Here is a 19,804-nt window from a genome sequence, read left to right as displayed (position 1 = left end):
AAGAAATAAATTCCCAATAAGATGTTGGGAGGAAGACCAGCAGCCCCTGTTAACGTTCTATGAGCAGAAAACCTGAACTCTTCAACATTCTCCTTCCAGTCAAACATTAACGGATTTTACTGATCGGAAACTGAAACTAAATCTAAGGAAACCAGAAGAAGAAGATCTTTCTGTTAGACGCCTAAAGTATAGCAGACTCTGAGTCTTTAGGAGGAAAGACGGTCAGGAAGTTCTCTGCATGATGATGATCAGCGAGGATCTCCTGAATCCTCTCATGTCCATTGGTTGCTCCCAGGTGGACGTCCTCCAGGTTCTGGAGGCTGTCAGGAGGACTGGATGGTGGTCCCAGTTTTAAGAAAAGGGAAACCTTTAGACTGGTCCAGCTGGTGTGGACCAGACCTCATCAGACTGCGATGGACGGACAGGAACAATGTTAAAACAAAACAGAAATCTCTCGAGAGCTGTACTGAACGAATTTCTTTTTGTATGCACTCTGTTTACAAAATGATAATAAAGTCTAAAAATATGGAGAAACAAAAGAATTTTGTGGGCTGTCCATTCTAGATAGCAAGCTGAACTGGTTCCCAGTTTGAACTGGACTGTTTGGGTGGTCATGGACAGGATCTCAACGAGTCATAGAGAGGAGGGAGTCCTTAAAGGAGAAGTCTGATCAGCAGGAATAATCAATGGATCCTTATTTATACCTAAAACTAATACGTTTGCAGTGATTTAATGAATTTATTGTTAATCACTAAAAAAAATAATAATATCCATTCCGATCACAGAGTCTGGGAGCGGCCATTTTCCCCCAAATATAGTAGCCCCTCCCTCCTGCCATCTTCCAGCAGTGACGTCACGGTGTGGTAAGCCTAGCGCCATTCTCCCCGCTTTACAAGCTAAATCAATGGGAGCTACTAGACACATCTGCAATCAACAACAATTATTGAAGATTTCCAGAGGACTTCACCATTGAAATTCACCAGAGCTATAGTGAAACTGACAATGCCCACGTGCATGGCAGCTGGATGCTGGAATACATCGGGTAAAAGTGAAAGAAAGAGTTATTCCACCTTTCTGATTCCTGATCCTCCACGGACGGGTTGGTCGTTGGATCGCCAACTTGAAGAGGGAGGATTTGCCATCGAACTTCTGGCCAGAGAAAAAACCCGTAATATGTAGCCAACATTTGGAAGAAGAATGTTTTCAAGATGACTTGGATAATAGCGCGTTGTGACAAACACCAGATACAGCACTGGGACTTGATCAACAGCCGATACCGCACCGTGACGTCACTAACCAGTAGGTGGCAGTAGTTTTCTTTGACAAACATGGATGCCTCCAGTAAAACTGACGAACTCTCAAAGAGAATCGTCAGTCTTTAAATGTCAGAAAATTGAACAAAACCAGACATGACTTTAAATCAGTTATCAGTTCAGTTTAGCTAGTTTGTGTTGAAGTAGGAATGTCTATGATTATGGATCTATGTCCTTTCAAAAATTGCAAAAAGGAAAAATGATATTCCTTAATCTGATCATGTTTAAAATAAAGCTGAATATTTTAATGTCCCTTTGGTTTCAGAAAAACCCCGAAGATAGACTTCCCTCCCAAAGACATTGAGATCCTTCAGCCCATTAACGTGGACCTGCTGGTCACCAGAAACTTGGCTGCTTCCCAGTTCTCAGACATCCCCGGGGTCCAGGTCCAGGGGGTCCTGCGGTCCCTCAATGTGAGTCTCTCTCTCCTCCATTCAGGCTTCTGAACAAACTCCTGCCCTGTGATGTTGATGCGTGACCCGTCGATTGCAGATGAGTCTGGGGGAAGAGGAGCTCGGCGTGCTGATGAAGATTCTGGTGGAAAACATTGGGGAGGGAAGTAAAGACCAGAACTTGGAGGTTAAGACACAGGCCCCCCCAGGTACGTTCACTAACAGCAATCTGTTGCTGACAGTTTAAACTCCAGCCTTAAAAAACAACCTTTTATATTAATAATGTTTTATTGCAGAAATGACTTCCTTCTCTGAAGGTCATTTTAAGGGGATAGCAGCGCGGGTCCGTACCGGCAGCGTGATCCGTACCGATCCGTACCGGCAAGCGTGATCCGTACCGGCAAGCGTGATCCGTACCGGCAGCGTGATCCGTACCGGCAAGCGTGATCCGTACCGGCAGCGTGATCCGTACCGGCAGCGTGATCCGTACCGGCAGCGTGATCCGTACCGGCAGCGTGATCCGTACCAGCAGCGTGGCGGGTCCGTACCGGCAGCGTGATCCGTACCAGCAGCGTGGCGGGTCCGTACCAGCAGCGTGATCCGTACCGGCAGCGTGATCCGTACCGGCAGCGTGATCCGTACCGGCAGCGTGATCCGTACCAGCAGCGTGGCGGGTCCGTACCAGCAGCGTGATCCGTACCGGCAGCGTGATCCGTACCGGCAGCGTGATCCGTACCGGCAGCGTGATCCGTACCGGCAGCGTGATCCGTACCGGCAGCGTGGCTTGTCCGTACCGGCAGCGTGATCCGTACCGGCAGCGTGATCCGTACCGGCAGGGCGATCCGTACCGGCAGCGTGATCCGTACCGGCAGGGCGATCCGTACCGGCAGCGTGGCGGGTCCGTACCAGCAGCGTGGCGGGTCCGTACCAGCAGCGTGGCGGGTCCGTACCAGCAGCGTGATCCGTACCAGCAGCGTGATCCGTACCAGCAGCGTGGCGGGTCCGTACCAGCAGCGTGGCGGGTCCGTACCAGCAGCGTGATCCGTACCGGCAGCGTGATCCGTACCGGCAGCGTGATCCGTACCGGCAGCGTGATCCGTACCGGCAGCGTGATCCGTACCGGCAGCGTGGCTTGTCCGTACCGGCAGCGTGATCCGTACCGGCAGCGTGATCCGTACCGGCAGGGCGATCCGTACCGGCAGCGTGATCCGTACCGGCAGGGCGATCCGTACCGGCAGCGTGGCGGGTCCGTACCGGCAGCGTGATCCGTACCGGCAGCGTGATCCGTACCGGCAGCGTGATCCGTACCGGCAGCGTGATCCGTACCGGCAGTGAGGATCCGTAGCGGCAGCATGATCTGTAGCGGCAGCCGATCCATACCGGCAGCGTGATCCGTACCGGCAGCGTGATCCGTACCGGCAGCGTGAGCCGTACCGGCAGCGTGAGCCGTACCGGCAGTGAGGATCCGTAGCGGCAGCATGGCGGATCCGTACCGGCAGCGTGATCCGTACCGGCAGCGTGATCCGTACCGGCAGTGTGATCCGTACCGGCAGCGTGAGCCGTACCGGCAGTGAGGATCCGTAGCGGCAGCGTGATCCGTACCGGCAGCGTGATCCGTACCGGCAGCGTGATCCGTACCGGCAGCGTGATCCGTACCGGCAGCATAATCCGTAGCCAGTGGTGGTTCTAGACCAAAATGTACCATGGGGCCAGGAGGGGGCCAGTGTGTTTTGGAACAGAAAAGCATGAAATAAAAAATAGGGCAAGGGATTCAAAAACATTAAGATCGCTGCATGAAGTGAAATTTCTATTCAATTAGGTTTAAATCAAATTCTATGTCTTTTTAGGTCAATATACAATCAGAAATTAGGAATGTTACATGGTATTGACTTAATTTAAGTTAAAATAACCTTTATCTATAAAATCAGAATTATAACTCAAAAAACTGATAAATTCAGCTGTAAAAATTATTTTTAAGTATTTTTCTTAATTTGTTTGGGGGGAAAAATAGCAGATGAAAACTGGGATCCTATCTCACTGAAGCTGAATCACCTTATTATTTTTAAATAATTAGTAAAACACAATTCGTAAAGAAAATAAAATAGATTCAAATGACCTACACAGTAAATGCTGCAATGTTAAAGTTACACTCATGAGTACATTTGATCCCACTCTGAATTAGCGTGGAACCAAATGTACTCTCAAAGTGTTACTTTAACACTGAAACTGTTACTGTGTTCCAGTAACCATATCTGTTCTGCGTTAGAACTTCTTTTTGTATTATGCCTTCGGTACAGGGGCCATAATAGGGGCCAGGGCATGATCTACAGGGGCACTGGCCCCCGTTGGCCCCCATCTAGAACCACCCATGTCCGTACCGGCAGCATAATCCATAGCGGCAGTGAGGATCCGTAGCGGCAGCGAGATCCGTACCGGCAGCAGCGTGATCTGTAGGGTGGATTTTTGCCACTAAATCCACCCTATCTAAAATGAAAAGTTTCTCACTACCCATTTACAACTCCTTAGTCTCCCCCTCCCCTCAGGTCAAGAGTCTGGGTGTCATCCTCGACTCCTCCCTCTCCTTTCAGTCTCACATAAATAGAATTACCAGGTCTGCATCCTTCCACCTTGGCAACATTAACCGTCTCCGTTCCTCCCTCACCACTCATACTGCCTCTGTCCTTATCCACAGCCTCATCACCTCCCGTATTGATTATTGCAATTCTCTTCTTTTTGGCCTCCCTCATAAATCTCTCCATAAACTTCAACTTCTTCAGAACTCAGCTGCTCGTGTCATCACCAGAACCCCCTCCTTCCATCATATGTCCCCTGTTCTTCACCAACTCCATTGGCTCCCAGTTCACTTCAGAATTCAATTTAAAATCCTTCTCTATACTTTCAAAGCCATCCATAACCTTGCTCCTCCATATCTGTCAGACCTCCTTCACATTGCCACCTCCTCCCGCTCCCTTAGATCCTCCTCCTCCATCCACCTCACTGTATCCCCAGCTCGACTTGTCACCATGGGGAGCAGAGCCTTCAGCCGCTCTGCTCCCCAGCTCTGGAACTCACTTCCTCCCGACCTCCGCAGTATTGACTCTCTCCCCTTATTCAAAGCCAGACTCCAAACCCATCTGTTCCAGCTCGCTTATTTGTGATATACTGCTCTTTTCCCTATCCATGATTGTTTTCATGTTCCTGTATCTGTATTTTGTATTTTCATCTCCTTTTATTTATTTTTTTTGTATTATTTGTAAAGTGACCTTGAGTGTCAAGAAAGGCGCTGTTAAATAAAATGTATTATTATTATTATTATTATTATTATTATTATTATTATTATTATTATTATTACCTGCAGCTCACACCATCCGGTGTTCTGTCAGACCAGCATACCTACAGTAGAGTCAATACCAAGAGCAAGATGTCAGATTTGTGTTTATTCCTTTAGTTTGTACGAAAAGACTTTAGACTTTAAACTGCCTCAACGGGCGTGTATCCATTTAGTCATTTACAAAAAAAATATTTAAGGTCAGATCGCCATACGCTTCAAAAAAACACTAAAAAGTAATTAATTAAAATTTATTCTTGTACACGACTAAATGGATACATGCCTGTTGTGGTAGATTAAAGTGAATTTTTCTTACTGAACTAAAGGGATAAACGTGCTAAACTGTGGGTATGCTGGTCTGATGGGGTATGCTGGTCTGACGGGGTATGCTGGTCTGACGGGGTATGCTGGTCTGATGGGGTATGCTGGTCTGATGGGGTATGCTGGTCTGACGGGGTATGCTGGTCTGACGGGGTATGCTGGTCTGATGGGGTATGCTGGTCTGACAGAACACCGGGTCGCCATCGATTTTACTGTGTAAAAACGACTAAAACTATTTTTTTTCTCCCCAAAAATTTGAAGCGTACCAAACTACACTGTATAAAAGGTTAATAAATAATTTTCTGAGAAAATAAACTATATTAATTCCTTGTTATTTCATCACTCCTCTATGACTGATCCATTTGGGATCCTCTGCTACATGGAGCAGCTAGTTTTCCAGCTTTCTATTTATACATCAATCTAAGCTATTTCTTAGCTCTATCATTGACCTATCAGGATCTGGAAACCCCTGAGCTCTAAGATCTATAGATCCATCTGGTCTAAGATCTATAGATCCATATGATCTAAGATCTATAGATCCATCTGGTCTAAGATCTATAGATCCATATGATCTAAGATCTATAGATCCATCTGGTCTAAGATCTATAGATCCATATGATCTAAGATCTATAGATCCATCTGATCTAAGATCTATAGATCCATATGATCTAAGATCTATAGATCCATCTGGTCTAAGATCTATAGATCCATATGATCTAAGATCTATAGATCCATCTGATCTAAGATCTATAGATCCATCTGATCTAAGATCTATAGATCCATATGATCTAAGATCTATAGATCCATCTGGTCTAAGATCTATAGATCCATATGATCTAAGATCTATAGATCCATCTGATCTAAGATCTATAGATCCATCTGATCTAAGATCTATAGATCCATCTGATCTGAGATCTATAGATCCATCTGATCTAGGATCTATAGATCCATATGATCTAAGATCTATAGATCCATATGATCTAAGATCTATAGATCCATATGATCTAAGATCTATAGATCCATGTGATCTAAGATCTATAGATCCATACGATCTAAGATCTATAGATCCATACGATCTAAGATCTATAGATCCATACGATCTAAGATCTATAGATCCATATGATCTAAGATCTATAGATCCATCTGATCTAAGATCTATAGATCCATCTGATCTAAGATCTATAGATCCATATGATCTAAGATCTATAGATCCATCTGATCTAGGATCTATAGATCCATATGATCTAAGATCTATAGATCCATCTGATCTAAGATCTAAAGATCCATCTGATCTATAGATCTATAGATCCATCTGATCTAAGATCTATAGATCCATATGATCTAAGATCTATAGATCCATCTGATCTAAGATCTATAGATCCATCTGATCTAAGATCTATAGATCCATATGATCTAAGATCTATAGATCCATCTGATCTAAGATCTATAGATCCATATGATCTAAGATCTATAGATCCATCTGGTCTAAGATCTATAGATCCATATGATCTAAGATCTATAGATCCATCTGATCTAAGATCTATAGATCCATATGATCTAAGATCTATAGATCCATCTGGTCTAAGATCTATAGATCCATATGATCTAAGATCTATAGATCCATATGATCTAAGATCTATAGATCCATCTGGTCTAAGATCTATAGATCCATATGATCTAAGATCTATAGATCCATCTGATCTAAGATCTATAGATCCATCTGATCTAAGATCTATAGATCCATCTGATCTGAGATCTATAGATCCATCTGATCTAGGATCTATAGATCCATCTGGTCTAAGATCTATAGATCCATATGATCTAAGATCTATAGATCCATCTGATCTAAGATCTATAGATCCATCTGATCTAAGATCTATAGATCCATCTGGTCTAAGATCTATAGATCCATCTGATCTAAGATCTATAGATCCATCTGGTCTAAGATCTATAGATCCATATGATCTAAGATCTATAGATCCATCTGTTCTAAGATCTATAGATCCATATGATCTAAGATCTATAGATCCATCTGATCTAAGATCTATAGATCCATCTGATCTAAGATCTATAGATCCATCTGATCTGAGATCTATAGATCCATCTGATCTGAGATCTATAGATCCATCTGATCTAGGATCTATAGATCCATATGATCTAAGATCTATAGATCCATATGATCTAAGATCTATAGATCCATCTGATCTAAGATCTATAGATCCATACGATCTAAGATCTATAGATCCATACGATCTAAGATCTATAGATCCATATGATCTAAGATCTATAGATCCATACGATCTAAGATCTATAGATCCATACGATCTAAGATCTATAGATCCATACGATCTAAGATCTATAGATCCATACGATCTAAGATCTATAGATCCATCTGGTCTAAGATCTATAGATCCATCTGATCTAAGATCTATAGATCCATATGATCTAAGATCTATAGATCCATCTGATCTAGGATCTATAGATCCATATGATCTAAGATCTATAGATCCATATGATCTAAGATCTATAGATCCATCTGATCTAAGATCTATAGATCCATCTGATCTATAGATCTATAGATCCATCTGATCTAAGATCTATAGATCCATATGATCTAAGATCTATAGATCCATCTGATCTAAGATCTATAGATCCATCTGATCTAAGATCTATAGATCCATATGATCTAAGATCTATAGATCCATCTGATCTAAGATCTATAGATCCATATGATCTAAGATCTATAGATCCATCTGGTCTAAGATCTATAGATCCATATGATCTAAGATCTATAGATCCATCTGATCTAAGATCTATAGATCCATATGATCTAAGATCTATAGATCCATCTGGTCTAAGATCTATAGATCCATATGATCTAAGATCTATAGATCCATCTGGTCTAAGATCTATAGATCCATATGATCTAAGATCTATAGATCCATATGATCTAAGATCTATAGATCCATCTGATCTAAGATCTATAGATCCATCTGATCTAAGATCTATAGATCCATCTGATCTAAGATCTATAGATCCATCTGATCTAAGATCTATAGATCCATCTGATCTAAGATCTATAGATCCATCTGATCTGAGATCTATAGATCCATCTGATCTAGGATCTATAGATCCATCTGGTCTAAGATCTATAGATCCATATGATCTAAGATCTATAGATCCATCTGATCTAAGATCTATAGATCCATCTGGTCTAAGATCTATAGATCCATCTGATCTAAGATCTATAGATCCATCTGGTCTAAGATCTATAGATCCATCTGGTCTAAGATCTATAGATCCATCTGGTCTAAGATCTATAGATCCATATGATCTAAGATCTATAGATCCATATGATCTAAGATCTATAGATCCATCTGATCTAAGATCTATAGATCCATCTGATCTAAGATCTATAGATCCATCTGATCTGAGATCTATAGATCCATCTGATCTAGGATCTATAGATCCATATGATCTAAGATCTATAGATCCATATGATCTAAGATCTATAGATCCATATGATCTAAGATCTATAGATCCATCTGATCTAAGATCTATAGATCCATCTGATCTAAGATCTATAGATCCATACGATCTAAGATCTATAGATCCATACGATCTAAGATCTATAGATCCATACGATCTAAGATCTATAGATCCATCTGATCTAAGATCTATAGATCCATATGATCTAAGATCTATAGATCCATCTGATCTAGGATCTATAGATCCATCTGATCTAGGATCTATAGATCCATATGATCTAAGATCTATAGATCCATCTGATCTAAGATCTATAGATCCATCTGATCTAAGATCTATAGATCCATCTGATCTATAGATCTATAGATCCATCTGATCTAAGATCTATAGATCCATCTGATCTAAGATCTATAGATCCATCTGATCTAAGATCTATAGATCCATCTGATCTAAGATCTATAGATCCATCTGATCTAAGATCTATAGATCCATACGATCTAAGATCTATAGATCCATACGATCTAAGATCTATAGATCCATACGATCTAAGATCTATAGATCCATCTGATCTAAGATCTATAGATCCATCTGATCTAAGATCTATAGATCCATACGATCTAAGATCTATAGATCCATCTGATCTAAGATCTATAGATCCATCTGATCTAGGATCTATAGATCCATCTGATCTAAGATCTATAGATCCATCTGATCTAAGATCTATAGATCCATATGATCTAAGATCTATAGATCCATCTGATCTATAGATCTATAGATCCATCTGATCTATAGATCTATAGATCCATCTGATCTAAGATCTATAGATCCATCTGATCTAAGATCTATAGATCCATATGATCTAAGATCTATAGATCCATATGATCTAAGAGCTATAGATCCATCTGATCTAAGATCTATAGATCCATCTGATCTAAGATCTATAGATCCATATGATCTAAGATCTATAGATCCATCTGATCTATAGATCTATAGATCCATCTGATCTAAGATCTATAGATCCATCTGATCTAAGATCTATAGATCCATCTGATCTAAGATCTATAGATCCATCTGATCTAGGATCTATAGATCCATCTGATCTAAGAGCTATAGATCCATCTGATCTAAGATCTATAGATCCATATGATCTAAGATCTATAGATCCATCTGATCTATAGATCTATAGATCCATCTGATCTATAGATCTATAGATCCATCTGATCTAAGATCTATAGATCCATCTGATCTAAGATCTATAGATCCATATGATCTAAGATCTATAGATCCATATGATCTAAGATCTATAGATCCATCTGATCTAAGATCTATAGATCCATCTGATCTAAGATCTATAGATCCATATGATCTAAGATCTATAGATCCATCTGATCTATAGATCTATAGATCCATCTGATCTAAGATCTATAGATCCATACGATCTAAGATCTATAGATCCATACGATCTAAGATCTATAGATCCATACGATCTAAGATCTATAGATCCATCTGATCTAAGATCTATAGATCCATCTGATCTAAGATCTATAGATCCATACGATCTAAGATCTATAGATCCATCTGATCTAAGATCTATAGATCCATCTGATCTAGGATCTATAGATCCATCTGATCTAAGATCTATAGATCCATCTGATCTAAGATCTATAGATCCATATGATCTAAGATCTATAGATCCATCTGATCTATAGATCTATAGATCCATCTGATCTATAGATCTATAGATCCATCTGATCTAAGATCTATAGATCCATCTGATCTAAGATCTATAGATCCATATGATCTAAGATCTATAGATCCATATGATCTAAGATCTATAGATCCATCTGATCTAAGATCTATAGATCCATATGATCTAAGATCTATAGATCCATATGATCTAAGAGCTATAGATCCATCTGATCTAAGATCTATAGATCCATCTGATCTAAGATCTATAGATCCATATGATCTAAGATCTATAGATCCATCTGATCTATAGATCTATAGATCCATCTGATCTATAGATCTATAGATCCATCTGATCTAAGATCTATAGATCCATCTGATCTAAGATCTATAGATCCATATGATCTAAGATCTATAGATCCATATGATCTAAGAGCTATAGATCCATCTGATCTAAGATCTATAGATCCATCTGATCTGAGCCGCTAAGGTTCTGTCCCCGTCCTTTATGTCTCAGCAAGCTGCGCCTCAGACCTAAAGTTCCTCCGTCTGAAGCAGTTTTTCTTCAATCAGAACCATCAGATTAGTTTAAAGGATAATGAGAACCAGCCTGAGGTAAAGCATGTGTTTACCTCCACAGAGAAGGCGGAGCTTAGCGAGCGACCAAAGGAGGCACTGGTCCATCCAGAATCTAATGGGATGATGGCCTCAACCCACCAAGAACTGTCTGAGAAGGATGTGGTTAAAGTTCTGCTTGGCTTTGAAGTCAAACAGGTGAAGGGATTTTATTTTGTCCTCTTTCTTTAGCGACCTTCGCTTCCGGCGGTCGTTTGCTTGCATCCAGATCTTTCCTCCAATGTTCTGGTTCCTGCTTCAGGTGCTGTTGTCCCTCAAGAAGCGCATCAAGCTGGAAGAAGCACCTTTCCTGGTCTTCCAGCTGGATCAGCTGGGAATCGACGCCAAAGTTCGGAAGTACGACTTGAGCGCCACCACCTACATCAGACAGGTCTCCATGAAGAGTCTGGAGTTTAAAGGTCAAGCCGCACACGGAGCTGGTTTCTGTGGTTTCACTGGTATTTATGCTGGTGCAGAGAAGCTTCAAAGGATTGTTGTTTTATTAATCTTTTGGTTTCAGACTCTGTTGGTGATCCGCTGTGTCTCATCAGCTCCTCGGCTGAGGCTGGAGCCGAGCTCCTCAAAGTGGAGTTCAGGAAGGTGAGGAGAATTTAGCGTATCGGGTGATTCCTGCTGAGGAGGACTTGATTAAACCGTCCATGTTTCTTTAGGCTGACCGCTGCGGACCCGAGTTCTGCTCCATCTACCAGAACACTGAGCAGATGATCCATGTGAGTCCATCAAACCTTCTCAGACCTTCAGCCATGTTTGTTCATCTGCAGAGGAAACCATCAGGGTTCCTGCAGAGATCATAGTGGAGGAAACGAGTGATTCAATTATCAATGAATAAATTAATCTAAACTTAATTGATCCAATCAATCGATTAAAATCTGTGAGTTTTCTCTCATATAAATAGGATCTTTCCATAACATAAAAGGCGAAATATTATTTAACAATATGCTGAATTAAAAAATATATAATTTCACTATATTTTACCTATTTTTGGTGTCATCTGTATTAAATACTGACTAAATAAACAAACACATGTTTTCTTACCCATTATAAAATGTATTTATTAGATATAAGTAAACAGGAAGCAAATGGGTTACTGAATTAATAAATAGAAGAATAAACACTTATCAATAGGCGGCTACGTTGCTCTGACATGCTGTCAGGATTATTTACCGCCGTGTTTTATTGAAGTAGACGCCAGCTGTGATTACCTCGCTTTAGTTTAATCCAGCGATCAGTGGATGGAGGCTTTCCACTGTTAGCAGAGCTTTTAAACTGGTGGTTCTGGTTCTGGTTGCCCTCAGGGAAAAGTTCCAATTCTTCCACATTTATCGCGCTAATTGCTAGCATGTAATTATTCATTATGATACAAACATTTTGCGTAAAGCCGTTGACTTTTCATTCATCACATCCTCTGAATAACTTCAGGATAGAAAATACTTCCTTTTTCTTACTTTTTTATTCTTTAGTATTTTTCCGACAGAGGGTTCCTTTTGTAAATTTTTATATTTGCGTAAATATTGCATATTCTAAAAAAAAAAAAAGGAAACACACAGCCAGGCAGACGAGCTCCGAGCCAGCTCCCATGTCAGAGGATGAAGAGAGCACATCCAGTTAGTCACAGTCAGAGAAACAGGACTACACTGGAAAACAGGCCAAGCTCCAACATCTATACTATGCTTATAGTAGTTTGAAGTCACAGACGGAGCTCAGGCGTTGCCAGATCCTAGTAGCTCTATGATAGATCTGGAGAATAGCTTCTTCTCTGCGTCACATTTCTCAGGTTCAGGTCAAAAAAAGTCTCAACAATTTAGAGCAAAAACTGGTCAAACGTCGCAGTGACGCTCCTAAAGTTCCTGTAGGACTTCAAAGCAAAGGTATCACCTGAAAGTTATGGTATCAGCAGGGCTAATGCTAGCTACTGCAGCTGTTAACCGACCAGAACATAAAGATCAGAGGCTGAATCAGTAGGTCTGTGTTTGACCGGACGGTTTAAGTTGATGAATGGCCATTCACTGATCGCCTCATTAAACTAAGTTTATGTGAATTAGATAACTTTGCTTACTGAGTTGAACATCCTTGGTTGCTACTATTCCACCACATATTAATCCATTGCTAAGATCTCAGTGCTTGGATACTGGATAAATATCTTGATGAGGATCTAAGGTTCTCCTGTCCAGCACTAGCTGCTGGTTCTCCTCTTTATGTCTTATGACGATCAGAGCTCAGTCAGAGTTTGTCTCTGCAGGTCACCTTCAGTTCCCTGGACGTCACGCTCCACACTCAGGCTCTTCTGTCTGCAGTTAACTTCCTGTCATCATCACTATCATCTGGCAGCGCGGCGCCTGCAGAGAAAGACATCCAGCTGAAGACGGAGGAGAAAACGCCGTCTGTGAAGCCCAGTCAGTATCTCTCCTGCAGACAGAATCAGCGCGACACGGTGATGTCAGAGCTAACCTCTGCCTGCCGTGTCTCTTTCAGGCGCTCTGGTCTCACCTGTAGACTCTGAGATCGTAGATTTGAAAGCGACGATGACTCTGGGAGCCTTCAACATCCTGGTGTGTGACCAGACCTGCAGCATGGCTGACATCAAAGTTAAAGGTGTGGAATCGGATCTCGGCTTCTGGTTGTGACTCGGCTTCATGTCAGGCAGGATCTCTGAGCTTTAATCTGCTCCTCAGGTTTGAACAGCTCCTTCCTGATGCAAGGAGCTCAGACTCACATCTCGGCCCGCCTGGAAGACGTCATCGTCCTGGACGTGGATCCCAAAGGCATCCATAAGGAGGCGAGTACATTTAGTACAGCGTGTCGTCACATGTATGAGAGTTCAGCTTTCAGTTAAAGGATGATGTTATTAATTTGGGTGCTTTTCAGAAATATTCCTGTAAGGGTTGTTGCTGTTGCTCTTGTTGCTGTTCGTTCTTTTGTTTTCCTTGTTCCCTTCTGCAGGAGCTCCTATAGGTTATCCATCTTTTTTTTTTTAGACATACTAGCTGGTTTTATGGTTTTGTTGCCTTTTTTCTCTGTTTCTTTCCTTTCCACTAATTTGCTTTTTTTGCCTCTCTGTCAGGTTCGGCATTATCGTTCAAAATGAATATAGTAGTTTTGGAAAATCAAGGGGGGGGGGGATTCTCACCAAAAAAAGCCACACTTGGCAAAGGATTTTTGTCTTCAGACCCCCTGAGTCAGAACCCTGTAGAATCGATTTTGTCAGGATTTGGTGTTGGATTGAGGACCCAAAAGCAGAGGCAAGTTGGCAGAGGTGAATTTAGGTGTGTTTAATGAAGTTTACAGGTACGGAGGCAGGAATCAAAGATCCAACAAAAATAACAACGAACCAGAACCAAGGAGACATCAGGGGGAAACCAAACTCTAGGAGCCAGGGAGAGACGAGGAAAGCAGACAGACGTTAGACGAGGATCCAGCAAACAGAAACTGAAGAGGGAGGGCTTTTAAAGGGGACAGAGACAAAGAGAGGGCTAACGAGGGGATTGGAAACAGGTGAGGGCAGAACAGAAAACAGAGCTAGGGAAAGAGGACACAAGAGGGCAGCAGAGGACAACAAATGGAAAACCAAGACTGTGACAGATTTTGGGCCTTCAGTTCTTCCCTGATCTCTGTTTTCACGTCTTTGTCGGCTCTGACCTGTTTTTCAGGCCATTTCTATAGTTGGAGACGAGGTGTTCAGCTTCAGCATGAGTCTGACCCCGAACGCCACAGAAGGACCTGGCTACACCGACACGTCTAGGACCGATGGCAGGGTGAAGCTGTCGGTGGGCTGTATCCAGGTGGTCTACCTGCACAAGTTCTTCATGTCTCTGCTGGTGAGTCCGACGCCGCCATGACGTTCTCCCGGTTTCCCTTTCACCCAGAAATATCAGTCTTAATTGTTCCTCTTTTGATTGATCAGAACTTCAGCAATAACTTCCAGACGGCTAAAGAAGCTCTGAGCTCCGCCACGGCTCAGGCTGCAGAGAAAGCAGCGTCCAGCGTCAGAGACCTTGCCCAGAAGAGCTTCCGTCTGTCCATGGCTGTCAGGGTCAAGGCCCCCCTCATCATCATCCCTCAGTCCTCCACTTCCAATAATGCCATTGTGGTGGATTTGGGTCTCATCACGGTGGAGAACAGCTTCTCTCTGGTGACGGTTGCAGGATGTTCGCTGCCGGCCGTGGTGGACAGCATGGATGTGCAGCTATCGGAGCTGAAGCTGTCCAGGTCAGCACAGATTTCCACATATTGCCCTAGAAAACGGTTGTAGCCCGACTGGCATCAATCTGTGATCTCCTTCAGGACCTGGTCCGACTCGGAATCGGAGAAACCCAACATTGAGCTGCTGAAGCCAGTGAACCTGCTGCTGAACATCCGGAGGAACCTCTCAGCTGGCTGGTACAGGAAGATGGCCGCCGTAGAGGTCAACGGAGACCTGAAGCCCATGAAGGTAAAAGCATCACAACGATGATGAAAACACGAAGGTGGTCTGTGATCGTCCTGATCAAGGTGGGGGGAAATGTTTCATAATTTTCTGGTTCTCCCCCATCATATCTCATCAACGGGCTGCCAGGTAAGCCCACATCATCACTCCCCCATCACTGTGTTTGACAGCTCTCTAGGATCTTCTCCTCTTAGGAAGAGGGATAGAGGTCTGGAGATGATCTTACGAAAGTTACATTTATTTATTTTTGCAGTTTTCTTATTAAAGCAGGCAGACCAGGGGTCATGTAACAGGACACGGGTTGAATGATCCACCAGCATAAAGGCTCAGTGATGCTTGACAGGTGCAAATGAGACGCACCGTCTGCAGCGTTTATACTCCGTATGGGGTCTCTACCTGTACCTGACATTCTGGCTGACTCCATGTGGCGCAGGCTTCAACGCCACACATGTAGAAAAAGGAATTTCCAACATGTTTTCAAGCTGTCTGCCTAGTTCAATCATGTCCAGGTTGTGCAGTATGTAAAAGTGGGTTCTAAATTATTTTACTTGGCTCTGTGAACTTGGTGGACGTGTTAAGTAAAAACCAGGCTTAACTGCACTTTCAAAATAGTACAATTTCCAGATGTTCAACATTTAATGGGAGAGAGACACCATCTTATGTAGGTGGAGTTGGCTGATGCTAGGATCAGCCATCTCCACCTACATAAGGTGATGGTTATTGCCACACAGACAGGAAGTGAGCAGAAAAGTGCTTTTAGACTGCTCCGCATGGGAAACAATCCACCGACAACTGACCCTGGAGCAGAACAATTCAATTAAACCACGGAGCCAAGACTCTACTATAGACTCTACTTTAGACTCTGCTATATACTCTACTATAGACTCTGCTATAGACTCTACTTTAGACTCTACTATAGATTCTACTATAGACTCTACTATAGACTCTACTTTAGACTCTACTATAGACTCTACTTTAGACTCTACTATAGATTCTACTATAGACCCTGCTATAGACTCTACTATAGATTCTACTATAGACTCTACTATAGACTCTATTATAGACTCTAAGCGGATTGGCAGAGAACCTACAGGCCCATAAAAATAAGCCATGGGCACAGAGATGAGGCCGACGTTCTGTCAGATTAGCATTCCTATAGTCAATATGCACGCGCAAGACGCCAGATTTGCCTTTATCCTTTTAGTTTTGTTTGAATGGCGTGACTACCTCAACGGGCGTGAATCCCTTTAATCATGTACAAAAAAACGATTTAAGGTCAGATTGATACGCTTCAAAAACACCAAAAACCAAGTCATTAAGTAGTTTTGTTTTGTAGATGACTAAAGGGAAACCAGCCCGTCAAGGTAGTTTAAAGTTTTTTTTCTACAACACCAAAAGGATAAACTAAAGGGATAAACGGGTATTGAGAACACCTGGACTGTGTGAAGCGCAGCTTTCTGTCTCTGTTTTTTTAAATAAAACTGCCTGTATGAGTATTAATGTTGTTGTTAAGCTGAGTCTAAAGTCCTCGGTCCGTCTGTTGATGTCTGTAACCTTTCTCTCCCTAAATCCAGTCCACTGGTGAAAATCTACAGGTACCGTTTCCTGCTCTGTAGAGTGAAACTGCTCCCAGTTGGCCTGTAGTTTCTAAACACCCCCTAGCTGTTCTGTTTTAGCTCTGTAGGTCAGAAGGCTGCTCAGATTCAGGTTCTGTACTCGGTTCTGACCCAGTCTCTGTGTTCAGCTGGAGCTCAGTCAGGACGACCTGCGAGTCATGCTGCGGATCGTGACAGAAAACCTGGGAGAAGCCAACACCCTGGATCCCTCCGCCCCCCAGCAGGAGGTCAGCCTGCGGGTTCAGGCCCCCAAAGGAGCCCCGACAGGTCCGACAGACTCAGAGGAACCCTGGAAACCGGCCCGGTTGGAGCGGCTCAGCTTATATCTGACGCTTCTGGTTCTGTTCCAGGTGAGGCTGAGAGGCCAGCTGGGCGCCTGGGTGAAGATGGGGATGATGAAGCTGTGGAGATGCTGAGATTTCACTTCAACATCGAGTCTCTGGAGCTGGTTCTGTTCCACAACAACCCAAAACAGGTCCGTCATCACCAGCCGGGACCAGAGGAGGAGCCTCTAACGGTTCCAGTCCAGCCAGACTCACTATGGTTCCTCCTTTCAGCAGCCAGCAGACCTTCAGCACCACCAGGACCTCAGACTGGGGGAGTTGGCTCTGCGTCTGATGAAGGCTTCAGGGAAGATCCTGAACAACGGCTCCATGGAGGTGAACACCGTCCTGACTGCCTGTACGCTGGACGACCTGAGGAGCGGAGTGGATCGGGTGACCTCACGGTAAGCAGCACAGAGAACGGACATGGCCGCCGGCCTTCGTCCAGTTGCTCCAACGCAGTCGCTACTTTTTCTGACCGTCAGCATGTGTTCCTGCACTAAACCATAAAGCATTCTCAGCGCTGCTCGTCTGTCCTCTACCTGCAGGATGGTTGGGCAGAAGGAGGACGGCCAGCAGGCCATGATCGACGTCACCTTCCGACAGGCTCCTGCAGAGAGAGACTTGGTGGCCATCCTGCAGAAGCTGTATCTGTGTGCCAGCACAGAGTTCCTGATGGCAGTAGCAGATTTCTTCATTCAAGCTGTGCCCCAGAGTCCAGCTTCAGCCCCACCTGCTGCAGCAAGCGACAAGCTGCCTCTGAAACAGACAGCGGAACCACGAGCTGAACGCAGGCCTGGTAAGACCAGGAGCGAAAAACACGGAATTAGCTTCACTTTGTCCAGTCATTCCCAGAGTCGGCCCTCTAGGGCCGCCATCTTGCAGGATTTAGATGTCTCCCTGCTTTAGCACAGCTGGTTAGGATGATTACAGTTCAGCAAAAGCCTGGTAATCGGCTATTAATTAAAATCAGCTGTGCTGAAGCAGCTGGGAACATCTATGCAACACATCTTTTTAGGGCGCCTCTGGGCGCATCGCTGCCCCCCTCAGGACACTGTGCATCATTTGCCGTGCATTATGCAGAAGTTAGGCTGTCATTGTACAGAAGTTCTGGACTTGTTATGAATACTGTATGTAGACGCTCAGAATAGAAAGACTCCATAGAAAGTTCAGCGTATGCCAGAGTTTAGGAGATTCTGGGACGTCAGGCAGACGCTGGATAAATCAGCCAAGATGTGAGAACAGCTTAACAGAACCTAATCTCACCATCACTACAGATCCATTCATGTATTGTAGATATAAATGGATTCATATCTCTGATTGAATGAATGATGGAACAGAGAAAAACTCAATTATTGATCTGATCTTAAACCAGTCCAACCACTAGCAGACCTTACTGGGCCTGTTGGCAGCAGCAGAGGCTCTGGGTTCATGTTCTGCGTGGTTCTATCTCTGCAGCGTCCGCTGTGAGGACCCGTCTGCGGGCGGTGATCGTGGACCCAGAGGTGGTGTTTGTGGCCAACCTGATGAAGGCCGACGCTCCGGCATTGGTGGCCTCATTTCAGGGCGACTTCAACCTGGTGGCCGAGGAGGACGGCACCCAGAACATGAGGGCCAACCTGCGGGACCTGAAGGTGCTGGCCTGCCCATTCATTCAGAACAAGGAGGACAAGTCTGTGACCACCGTAAGTTCTGATCCGGTGGAGCTGAACGAAGGCTGGTCGCATCGTTCCTGCCGACCCATTCTCTTCTGTCTCCTTATGATAGGTGCTGAAACCCTGCTCTGTCTCCATGGAAACCAAAACCAGTCCCAACCAACCACTGAGTGGCTCTGTGACAGTGGAGGAGGTCATCATCAAAGTATGTTGGTGGGGGTGGGGCAGTCACTTGTTGAGAACAGAAAATGTTGATCAGAACATCCTGATGTGCACAGAGCCTTTAGGTCCAGTTTCTACAGAACCCATTAAAACCAAATTCTCTGAGCTCCATGTGTCCCTGGTTCTAACACTGCGTCCTGTCTGGTTTGGTCTGGTTTGGTCTGCTTAGCGGGGAGCTTTGCAGCCAATAAGCAGCCATTAAAGTCGGAAGCGGCCGTTCCAACCGTCGCATTTCCAAATTCTCCCGAGTGGCGCCCGACTTTACACCAGTGAATAAAGTGAATGTGATTGGTCCATTATCAAGAGGGCGGGATTGTTGTGGCTGAAAGTTCGCAAGCAGGTTTGGTTGTGGCCGGTTTGTGGGAAGCATCTTGCTAACCAGTTAGCAACTTAGTGCTAGCAG

At 43.6% G+C, this 19,804-nt stretch overlaps 1 protein-coding gene across 1 annotated transcript in view; it reads left to right on the top strand.

Annotated features, from left to right (window-relative positions):
* The window catches only part of vps13c (vacuolar protein sorting 13 homolog C), an 84,774-nt gene that overhangs the window by 44,343 nt on the left and 20,627 nt on the right, over positions 1–19,804 (top strand). Inside the window, exons 37-54 of the mRNA XM_038306581.1 lie at positions 1,579–1,726; positions 1,806–1,914; positions 11,167–11,300; positions 11,404–11,560; positions 11,662–11,741; positions 11,813–11,872; positions 13,402–13,555; positions 13,635–13,754; positions 13,835–13,938; positions 14,810–14,977; positions 15,064–15,368; positions 15,444–15,591; positions 17,330–17,468; positions 17,552–17,676; positions 17,759–17,928; positions 18,073–18,323; positions 18,983–19,209; positions 19,292–19,384. Of these exons, the coding sequence (XP_038162509.1) occupies positions 1,579–1,726; positions 1,806–1,914; positions 11,167–11,300; positions 11,404–11,560; positions 11,662–11,741; positions 11,813–11,872; positions 13,402–13,555; positions 13,635–13,754; positions 13,835–13,938; positions 14,810–14,977; positions 15,064–15,368; positions 15,444–15,591; positions 17,330–17,468; positions 17,552–17,676; positions 17,759–17,928; positions 18,073–18,323; positions 18,983–19,209; positions 19,292–19,384 (2,692 nt within the window). The remainder of the gene's footprint in view (positions 1–1,578; positions 1,727–1,805; positions 1,915–11,166; positions 11,301–11,403; positions 11,561–11,661; positions 11,742–11,812; positions 11,873–13,401; positions 13,556–13,634; positions 13,755–13,834; positions 13,939–14,809; positions 14,978–15,063; positions 15,369–15,443; positions 15,592–17,329; positions 17,469–17,551; positions 17,677–17,758; positions 17,929–18,072; positions 18,324–18,982; positions 19,210–19,291; positions 19,385–19,804) is intronic.

Source organism: Cyprinodon tularosa, unplaced genomic scaffold, assembly GCF_016077235.1.
Source record: "Cyprinodon tularosa strain WSP-4 unplaced genomic scaffold, ASM1607723v1 ctg586, whole genome shotgun sequence".
Lineage (NCBI taxonomy): Eukaryota > Metazoa > Chordata > Actinopteri > Cyprinodontiformes > Cyprinodontidae > Cyprinodon > Cyprinodon tularosa.
This window is presented reverse-complemented; position numbering and strand designations above follow the sequence as displayed.